Here is a 22,091-nt window from a genome sequence, read left to right as displayed (position 1 = left end):
CACTAAAATTGGGGATCTTAGAGATTTATTAGTGGGTTATGATTTTAAACTAAGGGTGTATCCGTAATTTTGGTAATAAAAGTCCGGGAATCACGAAGTTTATATCCTTCGTTGAAACGAATTGCACAGCAACAAAGCCACCTAATACCACCCATCCGACGCGACACCTTAAACAACGAACTCCGAGGAGCTGTGCAAAACCAAGGTTCGAACACGCCATGTCCTCCGGCTTGCGTAAACGTGGTCCAGGAACGCGGAATCCCGACGGCGCCATGGACAGAGGTAGAGTCCGACAATCCCATTCAACTTTCTCTGTTTTTTTTAAAGGGGAAAAAAATTGGGAAGGGGTGGATTTTGAATGTGTAAAGTTGAGGTTAAAGCCGTATATGTTACGAGTTGGGTTACAGTGCTGGTTTATCTTGCATCTCTGGGCGTTGTTAAGACGGAGGTGTGGTTGCACGAGGGGCATGGTGTGCGTTGATGCTGGAATTTTAAACAAGTGTTGTATTCTAGTACTCACCAAACGCACGCCCATACGAATGACCGATGTTTTCCTGGTTCCTCATTCTAGAACACATGGGTACTGGGATAGGATTTTTTTATGCACAAATTAAAAGCACCAATTTCTACTAATCAGTTTGTTGTGTATACACTTTTGATGTATTTTGGTTTCTATTCTAGAAGCATCCTATATGCTTCAGTCTTCACACTATCTTTTATTGGTACCATCCTGATGCAGCTCACGGACACTAAATGCCTATCTACCACTAAATAGTGGGTTAGTGGGTACGCTTACTTTGTTTACTTATTCCATTTCAGGTTCAAAACGACAGTGTGATCAAACAGTGCCCGATGATGGCATAGTTAGTCACCCTTCAAATAGGTTGAGTCATGAAGCAAGAAATGTTGTAGATAGTCCACAAAAACATACTGCTAATCTAGAACTAAGTTTGGATGAGCAATCAAGGTTCCCATCATTTAATACCCGTTGCACATCTAAAGACTTTGTGCGTGCAATAAAAGATTTCAGTGCACGACAAAAACGAGCTGTTGAGGAGATAGGGATGTCAGGTGTGTTGATGCTAGAAATTACCGACCCCCCACTGCGGCTAGGACGGTGGTTGGTGACACACCTGAACCCGATGAACCTTTCACTCGAATTTAGCGGTGGGAAAACAATACCAATCACTAAAGAAGATGTAGCAACAACCCTTGGGATGCCATTAGGCACAACAGAGATTATGTGTCGGCCGAGCCAGAAGGTCGGCCGTGAATTGAGTGACTGGCGTGGTGAGATGGGGAAAAGGGACAGTACAGTTACACTGCCAAAGGTTTGTGAGGTCATGTCGTCATGTAGGGATGGGGGAGATTGGTTCAAGCGCCACTTCTCTGTGGCCGTGGCGACCATATTTATTGAAAGCACACAGAACGGGTACGCAAATCAGCAGTTCTTACACCACTTGGACGATGTAGAAAGGATCCGGGAGTTGGATTGGTGTGGGTATTTACTAAAGCGGTTAGTTAAAACCCACCATGATTGGGTGGATGACATAATGCAGCGATTTACTGGCCCAGTGCTTTTCCTCACGGTAAGTGAGCAGAATCTTTCCAATTAGATTAAAATGCGTCAAACAGTTCTGCGTTATTCATTGTGTTTGCTACTCTATTTTGAGACATATTGCAGATGTTTTACTTGGATAGAGTGGTGGTTGGAGCGCGGGGCATCCCAAGAGCTATTCCTGCCTTTATCGGCTGGACATCTAAACTAATGAAGGAGCGAGAATTCATGGAGATTAGGGGTGGTGGCTTTGGGCTGGGGTTAGTCGACATTCCGTTGCGGGAACCAAGTGGTGCAAATGAAGACCGATGTTTGACAAGCCCGACGAGACACAACCAGGTAATGCTAGATGTGGAAAATGTTGTTAAGTTGCTTAGTACCTTGTTTGCACGATTAGACTAAAGTACTAGGGTATGGGTAACAACATGTGTGATATAAGTTTCCTTGCATACCGGGTGGTTTTTTTGCAGAGTTTTATGGAAAGATTTGCTGCTACCACAAAAGTACTAGCAGCGACAGTTGATGAGCTTGTGCAAATGGTGAATGATGGTCGGGAAGAGATATATGATGACATGAACTTCAAATTGGTACTCGAATCAGCAGAAAAGCTGTTAGGACTAAAAAGGAAAGATGGCACGCCACCTGAGCTTACTAGCACTGAAGAGGATGACGCCTTTTGGGCTGACGCTGCCAAACTTGCTGATGCGGTGGAAAGGGAGAATGCAAAGAAGCGAAATGGAGAGCTGGACGACATACCAAGTTTTAGTTTAGGCCTAACACAAACGCAAGAGAGACATGAATGGCATGGGTTTGAAGAGCCCCCCACGGTTGAATTGGGCGGGGCAAGAGGGGTTATACTAGGGATGGCGCCTTTGAAGAAAGCACCCCCTGAGAAAAGGGCTTGGAATACAGATCTGGTCAGTGCAAACCTGTTGAACAGGTTTGGAGTTAAATCTGGTTCAAAGGAAACGCATGAAGTGTACACGCCATCACAGATTGTCCTTTGGCGTTGGGTGTTCAACCACAATGAACATACCAAGTAAGTTTGGCCCCTATACACATTTTTTTGGTAGATATCATGACCAGGTATCTAACTTGTCTGCACAACTGCGAGCTAGCAATGAGGTGATGTTCGCCTACAACATGAGAATTGGGCGCTTGGAAGATTTTTTGTCGCTGCAGTTTGATACCCAAGTCCGTGTAGGCGTACTGGATTGCTGGAGTTGTGTGCTGAATGAGAAGGAAAAAAGGATTAAGAATTACAGGCCCAGTCGTTTCTTTGCTTCTACAAATACAACGGTACGTAAATAGACTACTATCTTAAACTCCACGTTTTAACGGTATACAGTTTGCACTGGTTGATTCTTTATTTGGTGTAGTTTGTTCACCCAACATTCCATTTGAGTTTATGTTTTCTACTGCGCATGAATGTGTTCTTGTACCCATCCAGCTAAAAACTGTTGTGAATGCAACCACTAACCGTCATAGCCAGTTAAAGTGGTTTATTAAACACTTGGATGGGGACTTGGCGCTTGCTCCTCACATCAACCATGCAACAGTTGAACTGGTTAGCACAAGCTTTTTATTTTTGTCCCCATAATGCTGTTTTATATGGTTTGAATTAATTTGGACACCTGATTCTGAATTTATTTAAATTGTGAACAGTTTTTCTTCCCTATTCTACACGAGGATCACTACTACGTTGTGTGCATCAACACACGGGCTCGTCGGTTTGATATTATAGATAATTCATCTGTCTCGACTAAGAAAGAGAAGTACAAGGAAATTCCAAATGATTTGGTTAGTTTTATTACAATGGAATTTAATTTTATTTATGAATTTAGCATTTGCAATAGTCTGTATGCAGTAGTGCGAGTCCCTGCCTGTGGTGGTGCAATTCCCATCTCTGTGTGGTGCAAATATATCAGCCAAGATTTAAGTGCATGATTTTTTTAATACAGTTTAATTTGGTCAATTTTAATGCAATGGAGTCTAATTTTATTTATGAATTTGGCATGCGCAACAATCTGACTACAGTAGTGCATCTCCCTACATGTGCTTGTGCAATTCCCACTTGAGTGTGGTGCAAATATACCGGCCAAGATTTAAGCACATGCATTTTTAAAATACAGTTTTATTGGTTTGTTTTATCGGAAATTTGTATACAATTTTTATTGTTTTTTTGGTGTGAACCAGCTAGATATGCTGTCCATGTACCTAGAGAAGAAGAAACAGGGGCTTAAGGCTGCCATTGTGAGCAACTTGAAGCCTACAAGAATGAGGATGCCGTGGCGCGAGACAACAAACAAAGTAGACAGTGGAATATATGCCATGAGGCACATGGAAACGTATATGGGCGAAGCTTCCCATGCATGGGATTGTGGGATTGAAAAAGGGAACATGGTGCAGCTACATAATCTTCGGCAAAAATATATGCATGACATACTAATGTCAGATATGAACTATCATAGAGAGTCGATTATCAAGCATACAAGACCGTACGATATCTGAATACGCTGAGTCAGTATTCTGCTATGTTTGGCTTAGTTGTATAACGACTGTTTCCCAAGCACGTAGAATTTTAGTGTACACTGTTTAGTGTTGTAACAGTTTAGATTTTTGTTAATGGTACTGGCAGATAAATTGTATTGAGGTGGTCTGACATTGTTTTCAAGCATTACACGCACGGGTATGTGATAATGATTCATTTGGATTTTGAGATTGCACTGTTGGTTTTAATAGTTTGCACTGTGGGTGTAGTTTACATTACTGCCAAGTGCCAACCCATGCAGATTACCAAATTATGCAGTGCATCAATAATTTTGATACTAGTTAGTACTTAGTACGGGGTATTTCATTTAAAAGGGGCATTTATTTATTTTTTTTGAAAACAAAAGGGGTATTTATTATTTCCAAGCAATTTTTAATACGCTATTGTGGTGTGTATTTGTGCATTTGTTATTTCCAGAGGTTGCACTGCATGCTTGATTATCAATACTGCCGCAAGGTGAAAAAATATTAATCCCACAGTAGGTTATGGCATAGCTGAAGATGCGTATTTATTATTTCCAAAAAATCTAATATTGAATTGTGGTGTGCATTTGCCATTTATGCTAAATGACACAATATGAATAGACTACAAAAGAGGCGAATAGAGAAAGTATTAAATTATGGTTTATATATGTACAGATTGAAAGATTAGCTATGTCTATTAAACTTCATTCTTCTCTGCTGCTTTCAAAGCTAGCAAAACTGGACAATTTCGGCTATTATGACCGGCATACTTATCACACCCATGACACTTCCGCCGCCCCTTCAAGTTAGCCTGAATAGATTTCTCCTTACCCCCCTTCAATCTCTTCCCACTCCCTTTATTTTTTGCCACAACAGGTGGCTTGATAGAAACCGCCACTGATGGGGCCGCGCCGCAAAACGCCTGGATAATCGGATTGTTACCCCTCGACCCTATCGGTGCATCTCCGTCCCCCATAAAAGCATCCTTCTGCTGTTGGAGCACCCGTGTGAGTTGCAACACACGGTCATTATTGGAACCTGCTAATCCCACGCACGAATATATCTCAGACCACAATCGTTTAACTAATGATTGAGTACTGTCTAACCCAGCGATTAAGTCAACTATTTCACCATTGACCTCAAACACAGGTTGTAAACAAACTTCTCTTGTCCAACGGGCAACGATATAGCAACTAGGGATATTTGTAACCTGAGCATCTTTATATACCATAAAAATGTGGCGACAAAGCAATCCAATCCGCTGGTAGAGAGAACAACTGCATGTTGCACTGTTATCTAGCTGGTTGAACTGAACAGTAAACTGATGGTCATCATCCCCCTTTATCCCATACACAATGCCATCCCCACATTCACGTAAAGACACCACACGACAAGAGAAACACCCGGCATAGATCTCAGCTTGAACCTCATAGAAAACAGTAACAGTATACACAACGGAAGCATGACGCTCTATAGCCAATGGTGTTTTTAAATCTGTATAATGTCCCTCACACTCGGCATTAAGTTTCAACTGTGCATGCCTTTGAGCTTCTAGTGCAGAATTAAAATGGCTGAAAAACTCAACTAGACTAGATGTGTGGGAAAGATACCTTCCAAAAAAGCTGTTCTCCCCTTCAGAACGAGATGTAGTACGAACTAATCCACCCATGAACATGTCTTTAAAATAAGCAGGAATCCAAAATGATCGGGCCTCCCACAACTGTGTAAACCAAGCATGATCCACCAGACCATACTCCTCCATCAATCCACGCCACCTACCCTCAAACTCATCAGCGTCCTGCATTTCATCCCACACAATTGCATTTAACTTGCCCCGGAAGACCTCATCCTTCGACAATGAGGGCCCTACCTTTTCACTAACTTTAGTCATAATATGCCACATACAATACCGGTGGCGAGACTCGGGGAATACACGAGCTAATGCTACCTTCATAGCCGGGTCTTGGTCTGACACAAAGCATGCCGGTACACGCTCCATCGCCTCCTTAAACCTCTCCAACAACCAAACGTAAGATGGGATATCCTCTTTGGTTAACAAGCCAGCTCCTACAGTTACACACCTCTTGTGATTATCCACAGCTGTAAACGGGACAAAAACCATTTTGTACCTACATAAACATGAATAATCAATTACCAGTTTACACCACTCAAAAAAAGCCCAGAACCATATTTGCACTACACCCACAGCTAGTTCGCACTACATGGGTTAATACAGAGTATCGAAAAAAAGGGGGAAACAACCATCACTAACTTAGTTATTAACTAATACTACACAAAGGCACCTTTGTTAGGAAAAGAACACAGTTGGCTAGTTACGTATGTACCTATTAGTCGAGTACGTAGCGTCAAAGGATACAATTTCCCCAAAAATTGAGCAATTTCGGATTGCAACCGGATCAGCCCAGAACACACGGCGTAGTTGGTCGTTTTCATCCATGTCATACTTATAAAAAAATGCAGCACATTTCTCCTTTAACGCAACGAGTTTATCAATCGCCAACTGCGCGTCACCCCCATCAATATATACACGAAGGTCACGCCTCACATTTTGGAAATCGACATTTGTCGCCCCGACATATTCATAACCCCCCATAAACTCCTTACATAACCTAAAAGACTTACTTGATCCAATATTCGCCTTCGTACAATTAGCAACAAATATTTGATGTCCTAAATCAAGTTTACGGTGAGCCTTCAAGAATTGCCTAGACAATGGAGAACACAACGAATGATTGTGTCTATCCTCAAAAGAAACCACCTGATAACCCCCAGTACGAAGCTTCTTAAACCTAACTCTAGCTTTACACCCCACCCTATTAGAGATCCGTCGCCGCTTCACAGGCACAGACCCATCATCATCCCCTTCTCCCTCTACAGTTCTAGCCTTCTGACCCGACACTGCCTTAAACCCTTGACGACTACAAACCAAGTACTTCGACACAACTTCTCCATCCCGGCCCGTTTTTTTACTACTGTGCCTAACATCAAACCCCACTGCGGCAGCATATTTCTTATAAAATTCAACCCCACCACCCAATGTTTCAAAAACCTGGTTTAAAACTGGCTTACTACCATCATCGGAAATAGGACACCAATATTTCGTTGACCCCGGCGATATCTCCACGCGACATACTGACCTATCCTCGAACAATCCGTCCCCGCGATCACCTACACCGCAAAAAATAGAGCACAATTATTGAATAAACCATGACACCATGAATGCAATTGAGATATATATACAGAGATGATGCACTGCATTAAAGGGACATGCACGCTAGGAAGCAAAACTTTGAACATACACAGTAACCCTAGGTGCACCGCGATGACCGGTTTTGTTTCACCCCATCTCTCATGCACGAACAATGTTTCGTTGAAAAAAAAAAAAAAAAAAAAAAAAAGGACGCTAGCCATCAATCAACCCCCCGACCCCCGATGAAACAAAACCTGCGCAAAATAGCCACCATAAACCCCCCATCCCCCTGGCATGAGACGAGACAGAGAACAAAATACAGCAACAAAAGAAGAACAAGATGAGAACAAACTAACCTGCCGCCATTAGAAACCGAAGGACGACGCAGAACCTACGCGAACCCGTTCCGAAGCCAAATTTTGCTTCCCACTGCAGTAAGAGAACGAAACCAAGAGAAGGAGACAACGCGCGACAATACCGGGATTCCCTATCTTACATTCTTACACCGCTATAAAAAGAAAAGTAAAAATACAAAATAAATACAAAATAACTAAAATGCCCCCAATAATTAAATTAAAATAACCGACCGTAATACATCCACACAAAAAAAACACCGCCAGATCAATAGAAATCAAGGGCCAGAAATCAACCTCACGTTCTCACCTAAGCCCCGTGTTCTCACCAGATTAGAAATCTATATATATATATATATATATATATATATATATATATATATATATATATACACACACACATATACACACACACACACACACACACGCTCGCTTCAGTCGTTTGTGCACACATGTGTATTTATTATTTTGAGTATGGGTAATTTAGTCATTTAATTATTTAATTTTTTAACCATTGAAACATTTGAATATTTTTTTCTGTGTAATTTTATAATTCAACCAAACAATGAAATAATTTTTCTATCTATTAAATTCTATTCCAATTCCCTCTATTTTAATTTTTAATTATATTCCATGAACCAAACGTGACGTCAAAATAATGAAGCCTCACTCATCAACATTTACCTAATCCCGCGCAGCCAAACATCCCCTACCTAGCTATATATCTTGATATTGAAGCTAAGTATTGTTCATCTTCCCACCATGCAATAGCTCAAGGTGATCTGATGCTATATATATGATGAAATATAAAATAATATAACATAAAGTAACAGACTGTACTTGTTTCAACCTAATACGTGTACTTCCATTCTCGAGTGTTTCCTAGTATCATAGTATGAATATAACTTAAAATTTTTATTTAAAAGTATACTGACTACTAGAGTTTAGGTAAAGGGGATAAAAAGGGTCAAGTGGCCCCCATTTACATTCTTTGTTAGTTGTTACTAGTTACTGCTTATATGTAAAAATAATTAAAACACCATAAAAAACATAAAAAAAAATGGTCCCCTTTAACGCCATGTACACAGTACACAGACATAAGGAGAGACAAGGATAGGACATCAAACACAACCACTGCATAATGTACTCCTCATAATATATATAAAAAACACATGCATATTTTTATGTATATTGCATATACACACAAATGGATAAGGTAACAATACAATGAGATGAATTACCTAAGTACCCCCAACCCCTTGAGGCCTTGATATACATATATATATCTAACACATAAACAAATATATGATTAGAGATTCTCGTCTTTAGCTGATTTATTAATTTATAAAAAGATCCGAGTTACATATATATATATATATTGATCACCTAGTGTATACATATGCCCAACTCATAGACAAATATATGGTTAGAGAATTTCGTCTTGATATGATTTTTTAGTTTTCATAATGATACCAATATATATATATATATATATATATATATATATATATATATATATATGTATAGATATATATTCACCTTAAACTTATTTATTAGTTTTTGTTATTTCTAGTGAGAATTTTAATTGTTAAAATTTATAATTTTATTACTTCATCACTAGTTCTTAGAATGTAACTAGAAGAATTTACAAGTGAAGAGAGAGGGAGAAATGTCACAATGGAGTAAAAAAAAAAGTGGCTTTGGGTTGGACTTTGAAGGAATGATGAAGTTACATTTTAGTCATTTTCGTTAATGGTGAAAGTACACAAAGTTATGTCAAAATACGATCGATCAAGTAAGAAAATCAAATTTGGGATATTATGTGACAAACATGGTTGAAAAAATCGTACGCCCGTGTATTTTTTATTTTTAAAAAATTTGTTTAAAATTATCTCAAAAAAAATTGTTTAAAATTTTAAAATTTTTAAGACTAATAATTATAAATTATTTAATACTTTAATAGTTAATACTAAAATATTAAATATTAACCTCAAAACATCTAGACTTTAAACAATTGAGGATTATTTTGCTCAAAATGATGTTGTTTCGAGTAAAATGACCCATTAAAAAAACAATAACTAACCGGCTGATTAAGCGACCTAGTCTGTGCCTAGGAGGCTTAAGCGGTCAGCGTCTAAGCGGCTTAGTCGGCCGGTCGACACCTAGCGCTTAAGCGTTGATTAATCGGTGCATAGGCGAGATATTTGCAACACTAGTGACAAAATTAAAAGTGTAAGATTAAATAAGACAATGTCACAATTATTGAAAACTAAAACTGAAATTTATTGCATTTAATATTTGCAATCAATTGTAATTGCTTCATTCACAAAATAAAATAAAAATAAAAATTAAAGATCGAAATAAAAATTTCAGAGTATGAAGGCGCTTAGAGTGGACGATTCCACTTTTATTACAACTCACAAGAGAAATAAAAGTTTAATAAAAATGATGATGCAATAAAGCAATTTAATCACACCAAATCTCACTCACCCTCTAACTGTTGTTATTATACTATTCTATATTCTATTTTATTCCAAATGGAACATTTGGTATTATGAAATGTTAAAACCCTAAAATCAGTTAATCCACTGAGCTCTCACTTGGTCACACCCATCACCCATGTTACTGAACCGTGACGCTTCGCACTCGATTCTCTCCTCATAAACGTTCTCTCTCTATCTCTCTCTCTCTCTGAGTCTCAGTTCAAGGCCGTTCAAGAAATCCCAGATCCATTGCCGTGCAATCTGTCGCTCTCAAGCTTCAGGTTTGTTTGTTGTCTGTGTATTTCTAGGAGCGCAAGATCGCGCTTGTAATTTACACAATTTGAAGTTTTATTCTTATTATATTGTTATTTTTTGCTGTATTTTGCATATGATTTTTATTTTATTTTTTTAATCTGACCACGAAAGCTGTTGTCGGCACAACTATGGCAGCTCTGCTCACTGACACTCAAGTCTTTATTGAAAACCATGAACCAATCTGGGATCTAAAAGAACGTCTTTTCTCGAATTGGATATTTCGGAGGAGGCTCTGTGATCTCACCCATTTCCATATCGATCCCTTGCATCAATCCTCACCGCTTATGAGGTACTGTCTGTTCTTTTACCGCCTAGTTTGCCGTTGATTTGGTTATTGTAGTGGCCATTGATTCAGCTGGTTGATAATAAGATATTTGGACTTTTTGTGGTACAATTCTTGGTTTGATGTATATGCTGGAAATAAGCTAGGCCCAAATTTTGTAATTCAAGACTCTGGTTCTGATATTGATCAAAGTTTGAACTACAATGTGGCTAATGAATGTGAATCTTCTTCTATTGCTTGCTTTTCTTTCATTGTCTGGTTTTCCACTCTTTTGTATAGTGACCACATTTGAACACTTGGTGACTGCAATTTAGAAAATTAAATGAGAAATCCAGTGAATTTAAAGCACCTGCTGTCTTTTTAAATTTGGTGACCACATTTGAACACTTGGTGACTGCAATTTAGAAAATTAAATGAGAAATCCAGTGAATTTAAAGCACCTGCTGTCGTTTTAAATTAGGTGAAAGGGACACTATCATTACATCAGGGTCTTGCACTTGTAGAAAGATGGTTTACCTGTATAACTGATTAACTGGCAAATAGTAACATCTTCAAGTGCCAGAGACATGTAAAACTGACAAATAGTAATCTTTCGTAATGTTTAGGGTGAATCTCAAGAGATGGTGAGGCAGGGTTTCAAGGAATGGATTTATGATGATTATAGATATATTCCACCAGAGCTTTGGATGATCTCTTCCACTTCTCACTTGAAGACTAAATTTGACAACCACATACATGCACAAAAGAAAACTTTTACATGTACTGGAGCTGTTACTCTTCAAATATTCTATAATTTCTTTTAGATAATGGTAGAAATCTGTGCATGTTTGATGTTTCTGGTAAGATTTTCTTGGAGTTTCCAGGAGTGACATGTGTATGCTATCTGACTCATCTCCCTGATGATTTTATTATTTCCATGTATACTTAATGTTTTCCTGTTTGCTACCCGGCTTAAGATCTGATTCAAAATGTAGGTTCATAATGAATTTTCTTAAATCATTATTAAGCGAAACAATAATTTTGCATAATTATGGAACAATAATCACTTTTAACTCATACACACCCACCACCTTTGCTTGTGATTGTAAGCATCTCTCTTCTGTGCTCTTTAATCAAGTGCACTAACTGAGGAATCACATTTGCAGATTCGAGTTTGATTAAAGTGCAATGAAATCAAAGATAAAATGGGCGGCACTAGGTGGGCTGGTGCTATCATTTGTTTCCTTGCTGGTTCATTTATTTTTAGCCAAATCTAGTGCTGATCTTGTACAGTACACTGCTTTCACTGTTTTTACGGATGAGCTAACTCCTAATCTTCCAATTAAAAAGGTAAACAAAAAATTGTACACTTAATGATAATGGTACTATTAGATATTATTTTATGCTTGATTTGGCATTTCAAAATTCAAAAAGGGTGCTGCATATCGGAGGTTGTGGGGAAATGTCAAGTCTTTGGAGTCACTGCAACATTTTGCAGATCCAAGAAGTACATATCCAGGTAATATGCACAATAAACACTAGCCTTGTGCTTCAAATTGTGTGATGGATCCTGCCTGATTATGTGTCGTACTCCTATATGATACCTTTTTTTTTTTTTGGTTTTTCTATTTTATACTTGCATGTACAATCTAAGAGAACCTAATATCCTGTGTTCTAGGCAGGCAATTGCTGCAATGGGTGCCCCAAGGACCTTCAATTAGGCTAAATTATTAACACTATATGTTGGAATTCTATGTTTATTTTACTCTCTTGTTTTGGTTTTGTTGCTTTATGTTAAAATTTAATTACTATCCTTTAACCATTTGATGGTGACTTAGAACCTCTTTTCCACTTTTTCTTCAAATACACTTTTATTATCATCTGAAATTGGTTTTCATTCTTTCAGTTCCAGTAGAGAACAATGGCTTCATTTATGCCAAGATTTTTGGTTCTTTCGAGAAGATTAGGAACTCGGTATGCTCATACTAACTTCAGAAGGTTTCATAAGCTTTCATGCCCTACAGTTCTTAGGTTGTGACATCTTACCCATTTGCTTAGATCTGTGACCTGGTCACTGTTGCAAGACTTCTAAATGCTACCCTTGTCATTCCAGAGGTCCAACAAAGTACCCAGTCGAAAGGCATCAGGTTTGCTTTAACTTGCACAGATGTTAAGCACATTTGTTGTATATTTCTATTTTATGTCTTAGACTTGTATTGCATTGAAAATTTTGCAGTTCAAAATTTAGGAGTTTTTCATATCTTTATGATGAGGAAAAGTTCATAGCAAGCTTGGCAAATGATGTGATCATAGTGAAGGAGCTACCACCAACCTTGAAGAATGCAAGGAGAAGAAAAGAGTTGGCAACTTTTAAGCCCAGGATTACAACTTCTCCTACCTTTTATATTTCTGAAGTTCTACCAAAGTTGAAGAAAGCAAATGTCATTGGGTTAATTTTGTCGGATGGAGGATGCCTGCAGGTAATTCCATCCAGTTTGCTTTTTATTTTACCCTAGATTCCTTTACATGTGTGCATTGTAGTTAAAAAAAAAAAAAAAAAAAAAAAAAAAAAAAAAAAAAAAAAAAAAAAAAAAAAAAACCCAGTGCTTACTTTCATTCCTTTTCTCTCTTCTAGCCTTAAATTTAGATGATCCTGACCATTAAGGGGTTAGGACTTAACCTTTCCCGACATTTTGCATGGACTTGAATCCCATCTTTCCTGTCCATTTTGATTTACCAAAATAATGAAAATATTCATTTTAGTTTTTTCTTCAATGCCTTGGTACCCTCTGCAAAAGCATGTAAATAGGGCAGGAACTGGAAAAAGTGGTTTTGAAATGTTCTTTCATATCTTTGCAGTCCATCCTTCCACCTAGCTTGGCTGAGTATCAAAGGCTTAGATGTCGTGTGGCATTTCATGCACTTCAATTCCGCACTGAAATCCTATCTCTTGGCAGGCTGATGGTGGAAAGGTGAGATATGAAATATTCAGCCCTTCTGGATTTAAATTGTTTTTTAATCTGGATTCATTGGTGAATAGATTCATTAATGCTCTAATGTGGTTATTTAGAGGCTGAACAAAATGCCCATCAAATAGGAATTTGAAATTAAATTAATTATGTATTTAATACATTTATGATTATACCCACTTAAAATAATTTTCCAAACTGTATTAATATATATTCTCCTAAAACCTTCTTGCTGGGAAGAGGGATTACTTATTTATTTATGGGACTTACTAAGATCTTTTATTGAACACAGGTTGCAAGCTGCAGGCCAACCTTACCTTGCTTATCATACAGGGCTTACGAGAGACAACCTAGCATATAATGGTTGTGCTGAACTTTTTCAGGTTGATAGCAAACCTAATTGATAGCTTGCTGAATGCACATATTTTCTGGATAATTTGCTACTGTAAAATTTAAGCATATTTATCCACTACAGTTTGGCTTTATTGACATTCTCTGACACATAAATAAGAATTTATACTTATGTATTGGAAATTCTCTTTGATATTCTTTTTGTTTATTTTGTTTGGCAAATAAAGTTATACAGTTTACCTTATTCAACTCATAACTTTCATTTTATACTTACACCATTTTCTTTCATTTTAACCTGTAACAAAATAGTATTGGCCATGATTTTTAATGAACTGTAACCATTTAGTAGTAGTGGAGTTCAAATGCTAAACATGCTGTCTTCTGTTAATAAGCAGGAAGTGTTTTGATCTTTTCCAATCAGTGATGCACAACTCTATAATCTCTGTAGAAGTCCATATTACTTGCAACTTTTAGTAGTTTTAAAATTATAATTTTTTTTCCCATTTTTCTCTTCACTACTTGTAAACATTAAAAATTGCATGAAGTAGTCTGGATTTTCTTAGGGACTAAAATTAACTGCTTTGGAGTGAAATTTGGAAATATCTTTACCCCCACACTTTCATATTTGAAAAGTACTTAACCCCCGCTACTTTTATTTATCCCTGTACTAATGAATTTTGACAAAACTTGAATTCATACTTATGTTGGAGAATTGTTGTCAATATCTCTTATCTTCTTGAGACCTTGTTCACTTAAAAAGAATTTTAGCTACTAAAGATCATTGGTGGCTGAATACATTTCTCCATATATGATTGTTGAGTGCTAATGATGGTTTCTGCTGGTTAAGGATGTCCACACAGAGCTCATACAATCTAGGCGAGCACAAATGATTAAAGAAGGTAGCATTCGTGATGAGCTGAGTGTGGATTCTCATGCTCGAAGAAGAAATGGCTCATGCCCACTTATGCCTGAAGAGGTAAAATTGATCTTTATTTTAAGCACTAATTATTTCAGACATAACTTAATACATAAATGTATAGTTTTACATCTAATACTTTTCAGATGGTACTTGGTGTTGAGAAAAGTGCACTAAAAAATCCAAAGATAACCAAAATACCATTCCAAATTGGGGTAAAGTATCTTAGATCAAAATATATTAGCATGAATTCATTTTTGAATAATTATGGGTTATGGGTGTACTACTTATGTTTAGGCAAGAGCATGATAATGTTCAAACATGTATAAGAATATACAAACATGAAATTTATATAATATAATGTGTTGTTTCATACTTTCATCTCTTTTTTATTGTAGTTTGAGTCAATTCTACTTTTTGCTCTCAATTACCGTGGAATTCTACTTTTGGTTGTGGACAGGAGTAGATGAGTTACCATCCTAGTATCCAACTGCTTACAGTGGACAAAAACAGTCCTAAAGGACCATTGCTTCCCATTTTTCAATAATTTATATCATTGCTGCACGATGACCAGATGTGAAATTTCACATGTGGTCAAGTGATCAAAAGTGAAATTAGTTCTTTATTTTCATAACTTGAGAGTTAAGGATACTGTGCCTTTTTGGCATTACAAGGCATGCATTATAGCCTTTCTATTGACATATTTATGAAAAGAAGTTACTAATGAAAAAATGTATAGTTCAATGTAGAGAATAGCTCTTTCTCCTGATATATTTATGAAGAAAATAAGGTTTTAATGGAAAAAGGTGTCAATCAAAGAGGACAAGAATCACAAGAGAGCCACAGAAAAAGTAAATAAAGTGGAAAGTGAAAAAAAGATACAAGAATAAATTGAAGGGGGAATTGCACTTTGGGTCCTTGAGTTAGTGGGTAATAGTGGGTTTAGTTCATGTGTTATAGGTGTCACCACTTTTAGTCTTTGAGTTGTCGATAAAGCAGCACTTTCAATCCTTTTGTCAATGATTCTATTAAAATTTATTGTTATTTTAAAAAAATCTTAATTGACTAGAGCTAGCTAGTAATGGAATGTTATCTCCTGTTTTTTCTTCTACCCACCCAAAGTCCCAAATTACACTCCAACTTTGTGACTACAAATGCCAAAATGTAGATCACTAACATCAGTTATCGTGTAATCAAGGTCAATGCTCAATCTTTGGTGTTTCTAGCCACTAAAGTGTGGAGTTAGAGTGCTAGTGGAAAAAGAGAAATAATAGGTAAAATTCCATTAGTAGTTGTGGTCAACTAAACTTTCTGAAAAGTAATGGACAGTTTTGATAGATCCATTAACAGGAGGACTAAAAGTGTCGTGCTGGTAACTTGGGAGCTAAAAGTCTTGACACCCATAATACAGAGTTTTTTTTTTTTTTTTTTTTTGAAGGACCCATAATACAGAGGTTAAATCTATTATTATCTTATAAGTTGGGGATTAAAAGTGCAATTTCCCCTAAATGGAATAAGGATCCCTATCAAAGCTAGACCTTAGAAACAACCTTGACTATCAAGTTATTACCCTATGAAGTTGAAATTGCTCATCATCGACAAGTGGAAAACCACATTTCCTAGAAGCTGCTTTGCACAAAAAGGATCTCATTTATCTAAAACTGAATTTGCCAAGACTCCAAATGGCCTAATATTTTAAAGTATGAGTTCTTATATACACTGCACAAGCTGTGGGGCTACCTCATTGAATTATTGAATATCCTGCAATTGACTGCTATACAATCCCTACTTCTACTGGACAACTTTTGGTATTAAAAATTCAATCATTGCAGGAATTAGAAAGTTTTGGTGAAAAAAATTGTAATTTGCACTATTATGATTAAATATATTATTGTTTTTCATATGCTCTCTATTTTCATTATGGGGAAGAACTGTTTATTTTGCCCTTTCACTTTGTTTTTGAAGCCTATGCTCATGCTTTAGTGGCCTACAATTTGCAGGTAGGACTACTTCTTCGTGCAATGGGTTACCCTCCTAGAACAAGAATATACCTGGCAGGTTCTGAATCCTTTGGTGGTCAGCGGATTTTAATTCCTTTACGTGGCATGTACCCCAACTTAGTGGATCGGACTTCATTGTGCAGCAGAACTGAGCTGGCCAATTTAATTGGCCCAGAAACCTCGCTTCCTCCAGATCCCATCCTGCTCCTGCCTGTGAAAAGTGAGAAGCAACTCAAAGAAGAATGGGACAAGGCTGGGCCTCGACCGAGGCCTCTTCCTCCTCCTCCTGATCGACCTATATATCGCCATGAAAAGGAAGGCTGGTATGGTTGGATTGCCGAAAAGGATTCTGAGCCAGACCCTTCACCTCATGATTTAAGGGAACAGGCTCACCGCTTACTGTGGGATGCTCTCGATTACATTGTTTCAGTGGAAGCTGATGCGTTCTTCCCAGGTTTTGATAATGATGGTTACGGATGGCCTGATTTTTCCAGTTTGGTGATGGGAAACCGGCTTTATATGATGGCATCTTCTAGAACATTCCGTCCTGACAGGTAAAACTTAAGTATTCCAAATGGTTCTATTTGCTTGGTCTAAAATGAACTTGTAGGTGTAACTTTTAAGCAATGCAATTTGTCCCATGTTCACATCTTATGCTCATCACTATATTCAGGATATAAAATATTCTTCTTTCAATTTCATGATTACCTTATCATTATGGCATTGTCCTTATTTGTTGGGCCACTTGTGAATTGTCTTTCTTGTAACAATATGAGATGTTCCTGGCTACTTGTGTTACAGATTACCTATATTTGTGCTTTTGTTTGATAATGATTATTTGACCAAGCAGGAAATATCTTGTAGAGATGTTTAATACTACCAGTGAGCGTCTGTACTATCCACCACGGAACTGGACTCTCACTGTAAGAGAACATCTCAATAGAAGCATCACTGAAGAGGGGCTTATAAAGAAATCTAAACGGATGAAACCCAAGTTGTTCCTCTCTCACCCTATACCAGAATGTTCTTGTTCAACCGTGAAGTCTACTGAGATTCCGAGTTCTGAAAAGAAGAGCAGTCTCCAATTGTTGTATGAAGGACAAGAGCAATGCCCCAGAGAGATAGTGCAAAGTGTAAAGTTTGAGGAGATTGATGCTGACGAGGTTGACTCTCACGAAGACGAAATGGAAATGGAGGGACAGCCAGACTCTGATGGAAACAGTGGACCTGATGCAATCCCGTCCTTGGAACAGGACGAGGAAATGGATCCCGATGATTGATTTCAGCACCCAAGTTATGAACCTCCATTCCAGTTCAATTACAGATGTCTGCTGATGCAACAATGAACAATCTTCAGTTGCATGCTAATCTGCTGATAACATTTGCACAGTTTCTGGATTTTGTCTGAAAAATTGCAGAATCTCTCACAGCTAGCTAGCTCTTCATTCTTTTCACAGGTTTGCGGCCAGGTAGCGATTCTTTTATTGAGAGTCAGAAAAAGGAAATGGCATTTTTTAAACTTCACAGGAAATATGAAAGATGTATACTTCTTTTTTCCCTTTTCTCCCTCCTCTGGTTTTGTTGGTTTAGACTGAAACATGAGTTCTATATCATTGTAAGTAAGACCTACAGAGAAAATGAACCGTTTACTAAGCATAGGTATTCTTGATTTGTCATCTTTGAAATTTCATTGTCTTGTATGAGTTGGTATAGACCTGAAATTTTATTGGTTGTCAAAACCTTGCACAGCACATTCATAATAAGATCAAACAATTTCAGGCCTGCATGCATTTTGGAATGGTGGTATTGAACCCCGGTGATGGGGCATTGATTCTTTATATACATTAAGGTTTAGGTATATATTTGCCAAAACGACATCATTTTGGCGAATAACTCTATGCCCGTATAGAATGAATATTATGAACCTACTATAGAGGGATGGAAATAAATGTGATGTATTTGTAGTTTAGTGTTTATGTATATTAAGGTTTGGATTTATAATCATATTGAATATATATTATGAAATAGTACATGATGAATGTTATTAAATATGATGGTTTACCTTAACAAATGAACATAAATGAATGCTTACCGAACACGAACACGGGTAGTTTGCCGAAAGCTCTGTTCGTTAACACCCCTACGTACGCTCGGAGGAGTTGGTCGACATCGGGTTGAGGGGATGAAATTAGGGAGACCTAACGCTAACTGATACCAGATGAGAGAGACAATTCAAATTGTATTCATTATCTGATAGATTAGAATAATACAATACTATAGGAATTAGGAAACGTAACACACTCCTATACAATAGGTTCGCGAACGTTAACGAACACTAATGAACGCTTAACAAACGAACACGAACATGATTTTTAAAAACCTTAACAAACGAACACGAACACAAACACTCCAAAATTCTTAACAAACGAACACGAACAACCTCCGTTCGTTTATGTTCGATTCGTTAACAACCCTAAGCGTACAGTGACTGCCGCCGCCGTACCTGCTCCGGCCACCACCCCAAATTCCCTCTCCTCAGTCCACCACTTTGTGTCCATCAAACTCAAGTCGCAGAATTACCTGTTTTGGTGCACCCAGTTGGTTCCGTTCCTCCGCGGTCAGAGACTCCTTGGGTACGTTGATGGTGAACTGTTGTGCCCTCCGGCCACCGTCAACACCATCTCTGCCTCCGGCGACACTGCTTCCGGCGCGACAGCCTCCACCACGGCGCCGAACCCTGCGCATGCCACCTGGATTCAACAGGACTAGTCGATCCTCTCTTTACTCATCTCATCTCTTTCCGACGAGGTGATGTACCTCACCATCGGCTCTCCATCACGGTGGCGTTAGGCTCTTCCACCCGCGTTCGCTGCCTCAACTTTCTCGGGCAGTTCCAATCACTCCGCCAAGGCAACAGCTCGCCGGCAGAATACCTTGGCCGGGCGCAACTGATAGTCGAGGACCTCGCTTTGGCCGGCCGCCCCATGTCTCTCCATGAACAGAATTTGTACGTGTTTCGGGGGCTTCGGCCGGAATTTCGTGCCATGGCGGCGTCCCTCACCGTCTCAGGTACACCCATCACTATCCCACAGCTTTCGGATTTTTTACAGGCTCAAAAATTCATCTATTCCGATGAATTTCCGTTGGGCAATGATGCGGTCACCGACGATTCTCCCACTATGATGTTCGCCGGTCGTGGTCGTCGGCAGAGTGGAGACGGTGGGTCCAGCAGCCGGCAAGGCTCGAATGGAGGACAGGGTCGCGGTCGCGGCGGACAAGGACGTGGTTGCGGCGATACTCCCCCCAGTGCTAGATCTGTCGATCCCATGGGCACACCGCCGTGTACTGTTACAAGTGGTACATCGGCCACCCACCGGCTCAGGCCAACATGGCGGTCTCCGGCGATGATAGTGCAGCAACGGCGATGGACGCTTGGTATCCGGATTCCGGGACATCATCACATGCGACACCGGACGCTACGATGATGGCACAATCGGAAGAGTACACTGGCTGGGATGTGCTTTGGATCGGCAATGGCACAGGTTTGGGTATGTCCCGTGTTGGTCATGCAACTATCACTTCCGTGTCTAAATCTCTTAGTTTGTCCAATATATTACATGTGCCAAATTTATATGTGCCTCTTTTGTCTGTTTATCGTTTTACTAATGAAAATGATGTATTTTTTGAGTTTCATAAAAATTTCTTTACTGTGAAGGACTGCACCACCAAGGAGGTTCTTCTTAAAGGTCCTACCTTGGGTGGTTTATACAAGTTATCAGTTCCCCGGTCTCATTTTGCGTTTCTAAGTGCTCGAGCTTTATCCGTGGTGTGGCAACAAAGATTGGGTCACCCGCATGGTGGTGTCCTCCAGCGTGTTCTACAAAGTTGTCCAGCTACTCCGAATAAGTTCGGTTCGTCGGGATTGTGTACGGCCTGCCAACTTGGCAAATCCACCTGTTTTCCCCTAGATAGAGTAGCTTCTTCTAGTAGAAATGTTTTGAATTTATTGTACACGGACATTTGGGGCCCTGCCCTCGTTATTTCTGCGACTGGTTTTTGCTATTTTGTTTTATTTGTAGACGATTACTCCTGTTTTTGCTGGTTTTATCCCTTACGGTTAAAATCGGATATCTATAAAATATTTAAGTTGTTTCGTGTGATGGTAGAACGCCGGTTTTCGTGTTTTATCAAGTCCATACAGTCAGATTTAGGGGGTGAATACCACCGTTTGCATAACACTTTTGAATCTCTTGGTATTGTGCACAGGCAATCATGTGCTTATATACACGAGCAAAACGGCGCGTTGAGCGCCAGAATAGACACGTTGTTGAAACCATCTTAGCCATTCTCGCTGAAGGCTCGGTACCTCTAAAACACAGGGATTATGCCTTTGAAACAACCACTTACCTTATAAATTGCCTCCCCTCATCTGTGTTACAGTTTGATAGTCCATATTTTCGTCTATACAAATCCCCACCCACATACACCTTCCTTCGAGTATTCGGGTGCCGTTGTTACCCTTATCTTAGGCCATACAATCGACACAAGATAGAGTACCGTTCTGCACCCTGTGTCTTCCTAGGTTACCCGCGTCATTTAGGGGTTATCACTGCATGGACTTAACAACTGAAAAGACCTTTATCTGTCGCCATGTAAGGTTTGATGAGTCTGTTTTCCCCTTTTCTACAGAATCATCATTGCAGGATAAGCCGCAACCAGTGGTCTTTACTACACCCCAGGGATCCGGGCCCGTGGTACCACGCGTTGAGCTCACACCGGTGCAAATGACCACCCCCTTGGCTCAGGAACCTGCATCTTTAGCTCTAGAAGGTCCAGTCGCAGCTACCTCCACCGGGAACCATGCCACCCGGACTCAACCACAAGAACGGGGTCACGTCATGCGACTACGTCGCGTGACACGGGGCACGAGTGAGTAGTTTTCTGCTCTCAGTGCGACCGTTGATCCAACTTGTTATTCTCAAGCTGTGGGGCACCCACAATGGTGTGATGCCATGGATCAGGAGTTCAACGCACTACTGCATAATAACACCCGACGACTCATTCCGGCTGAGCCACATATGAATATCATTGGGTGCAAATGGGTATACCGCACCTAACACAAAGCAGGCGGGTCTATAGAGCGCTATATGGCGCGCCTG

General features: G+C 39.1%; 2 protein-coding genes across 4 annotated transcripts; one reads left to right on the top strand and one right to left on the bottom strand.

Moving 5' to 3' along the window:
• Positions 1–4,769: 4,769 nt before the first annotated feature.
• Positions 4,770–7,649, bottom strand: LOC109190286 (protein FAR1-RELATED SEQUENCE 5-like). Its single transcript, XM_019340761.1, has 3 exons — positions 7,640–7,649; positions 6,418–7,261; positions 4,770–6,201 (listed from the first exon to the last, which is right to left on the bottom strand). Exons 1-3 carry the CDS (start codon positions 7,647–7,649, stop codon positions 4,770–4,772), a joined length of 2,286 nt encoding a protein of 761 aa, XP_019196306.1.
• Positions 7,650–10,203: 2,554 nt separating this feature from the next.
• LOC109190743 (uncharacterized protein At1g04910) lies at positions 10,204–18,714 on the top strand. Of its 3 annotated transcripts, XM_019341325.1 has the most exons (13): positions 10,204–10,400; positions 10,570–10,723; positions 11,323–11,476; positions 11,863–12,046; positions 12,131–12,215; positions 12,603–12,670; positions 12,755–12,843; positions 12,933–13,176; positions 13,556–13,668; positions 13,958–14,048; positions 14,864–14,992; positions 16,933–17,486; positions 17,783–18,714. In XM_019341325.1, exons 4-13 carry the CDS (start codon positions 11,885–11,887, stop codon positions 18,210–18,212), a joined length of 1,965 nt encoding a protein of 654 aa, XP_019196870.1. In that variant the 5' UTR covers positions 10,204–10,400; positions 10,570–10,723; positions 11,323–11,476; positions 11,863–11,884; the 3' UTR covers positions 18,213–18,714. The 3 variants fall into 3 exon arrangements, with proteins under 3 accessions (XP_019196870.1, XP_019196869.1, XP_019196871.1); XM_019341324.1 differs by lacking the exon at positions 11,323–11,476; XM_019341326.1 differs by lacking the exon at positions 11,323–11,476 and having other exon boundaries at positions 10,546–10,723.
• Positions 18,715–22,091: the final 3,377 nt, after the last annotated feature.

The sequence above is a fragment of the Ipomoea nil genome, unplaced genomic scaffold (assembly GCF_001879475.1).
Source record: "Ipomoea nil cultivar Tokyo-kokei standard unplaced genomic scaffold, Asagao_1.1 scaffold1576, whole genome shotgun sequence".
NCBI lineage: Eukaryota > Viridiplantae > Streptophyta > Magnoliopsida > Solanales > Convolvulaceae > Ipomoea > Ipomoea nil.
The sequence above is the reverse complement of the archived record's forward strand: the minus strand, read 5'-3'. Positions and strand labels throughout refer to the sequence as shown.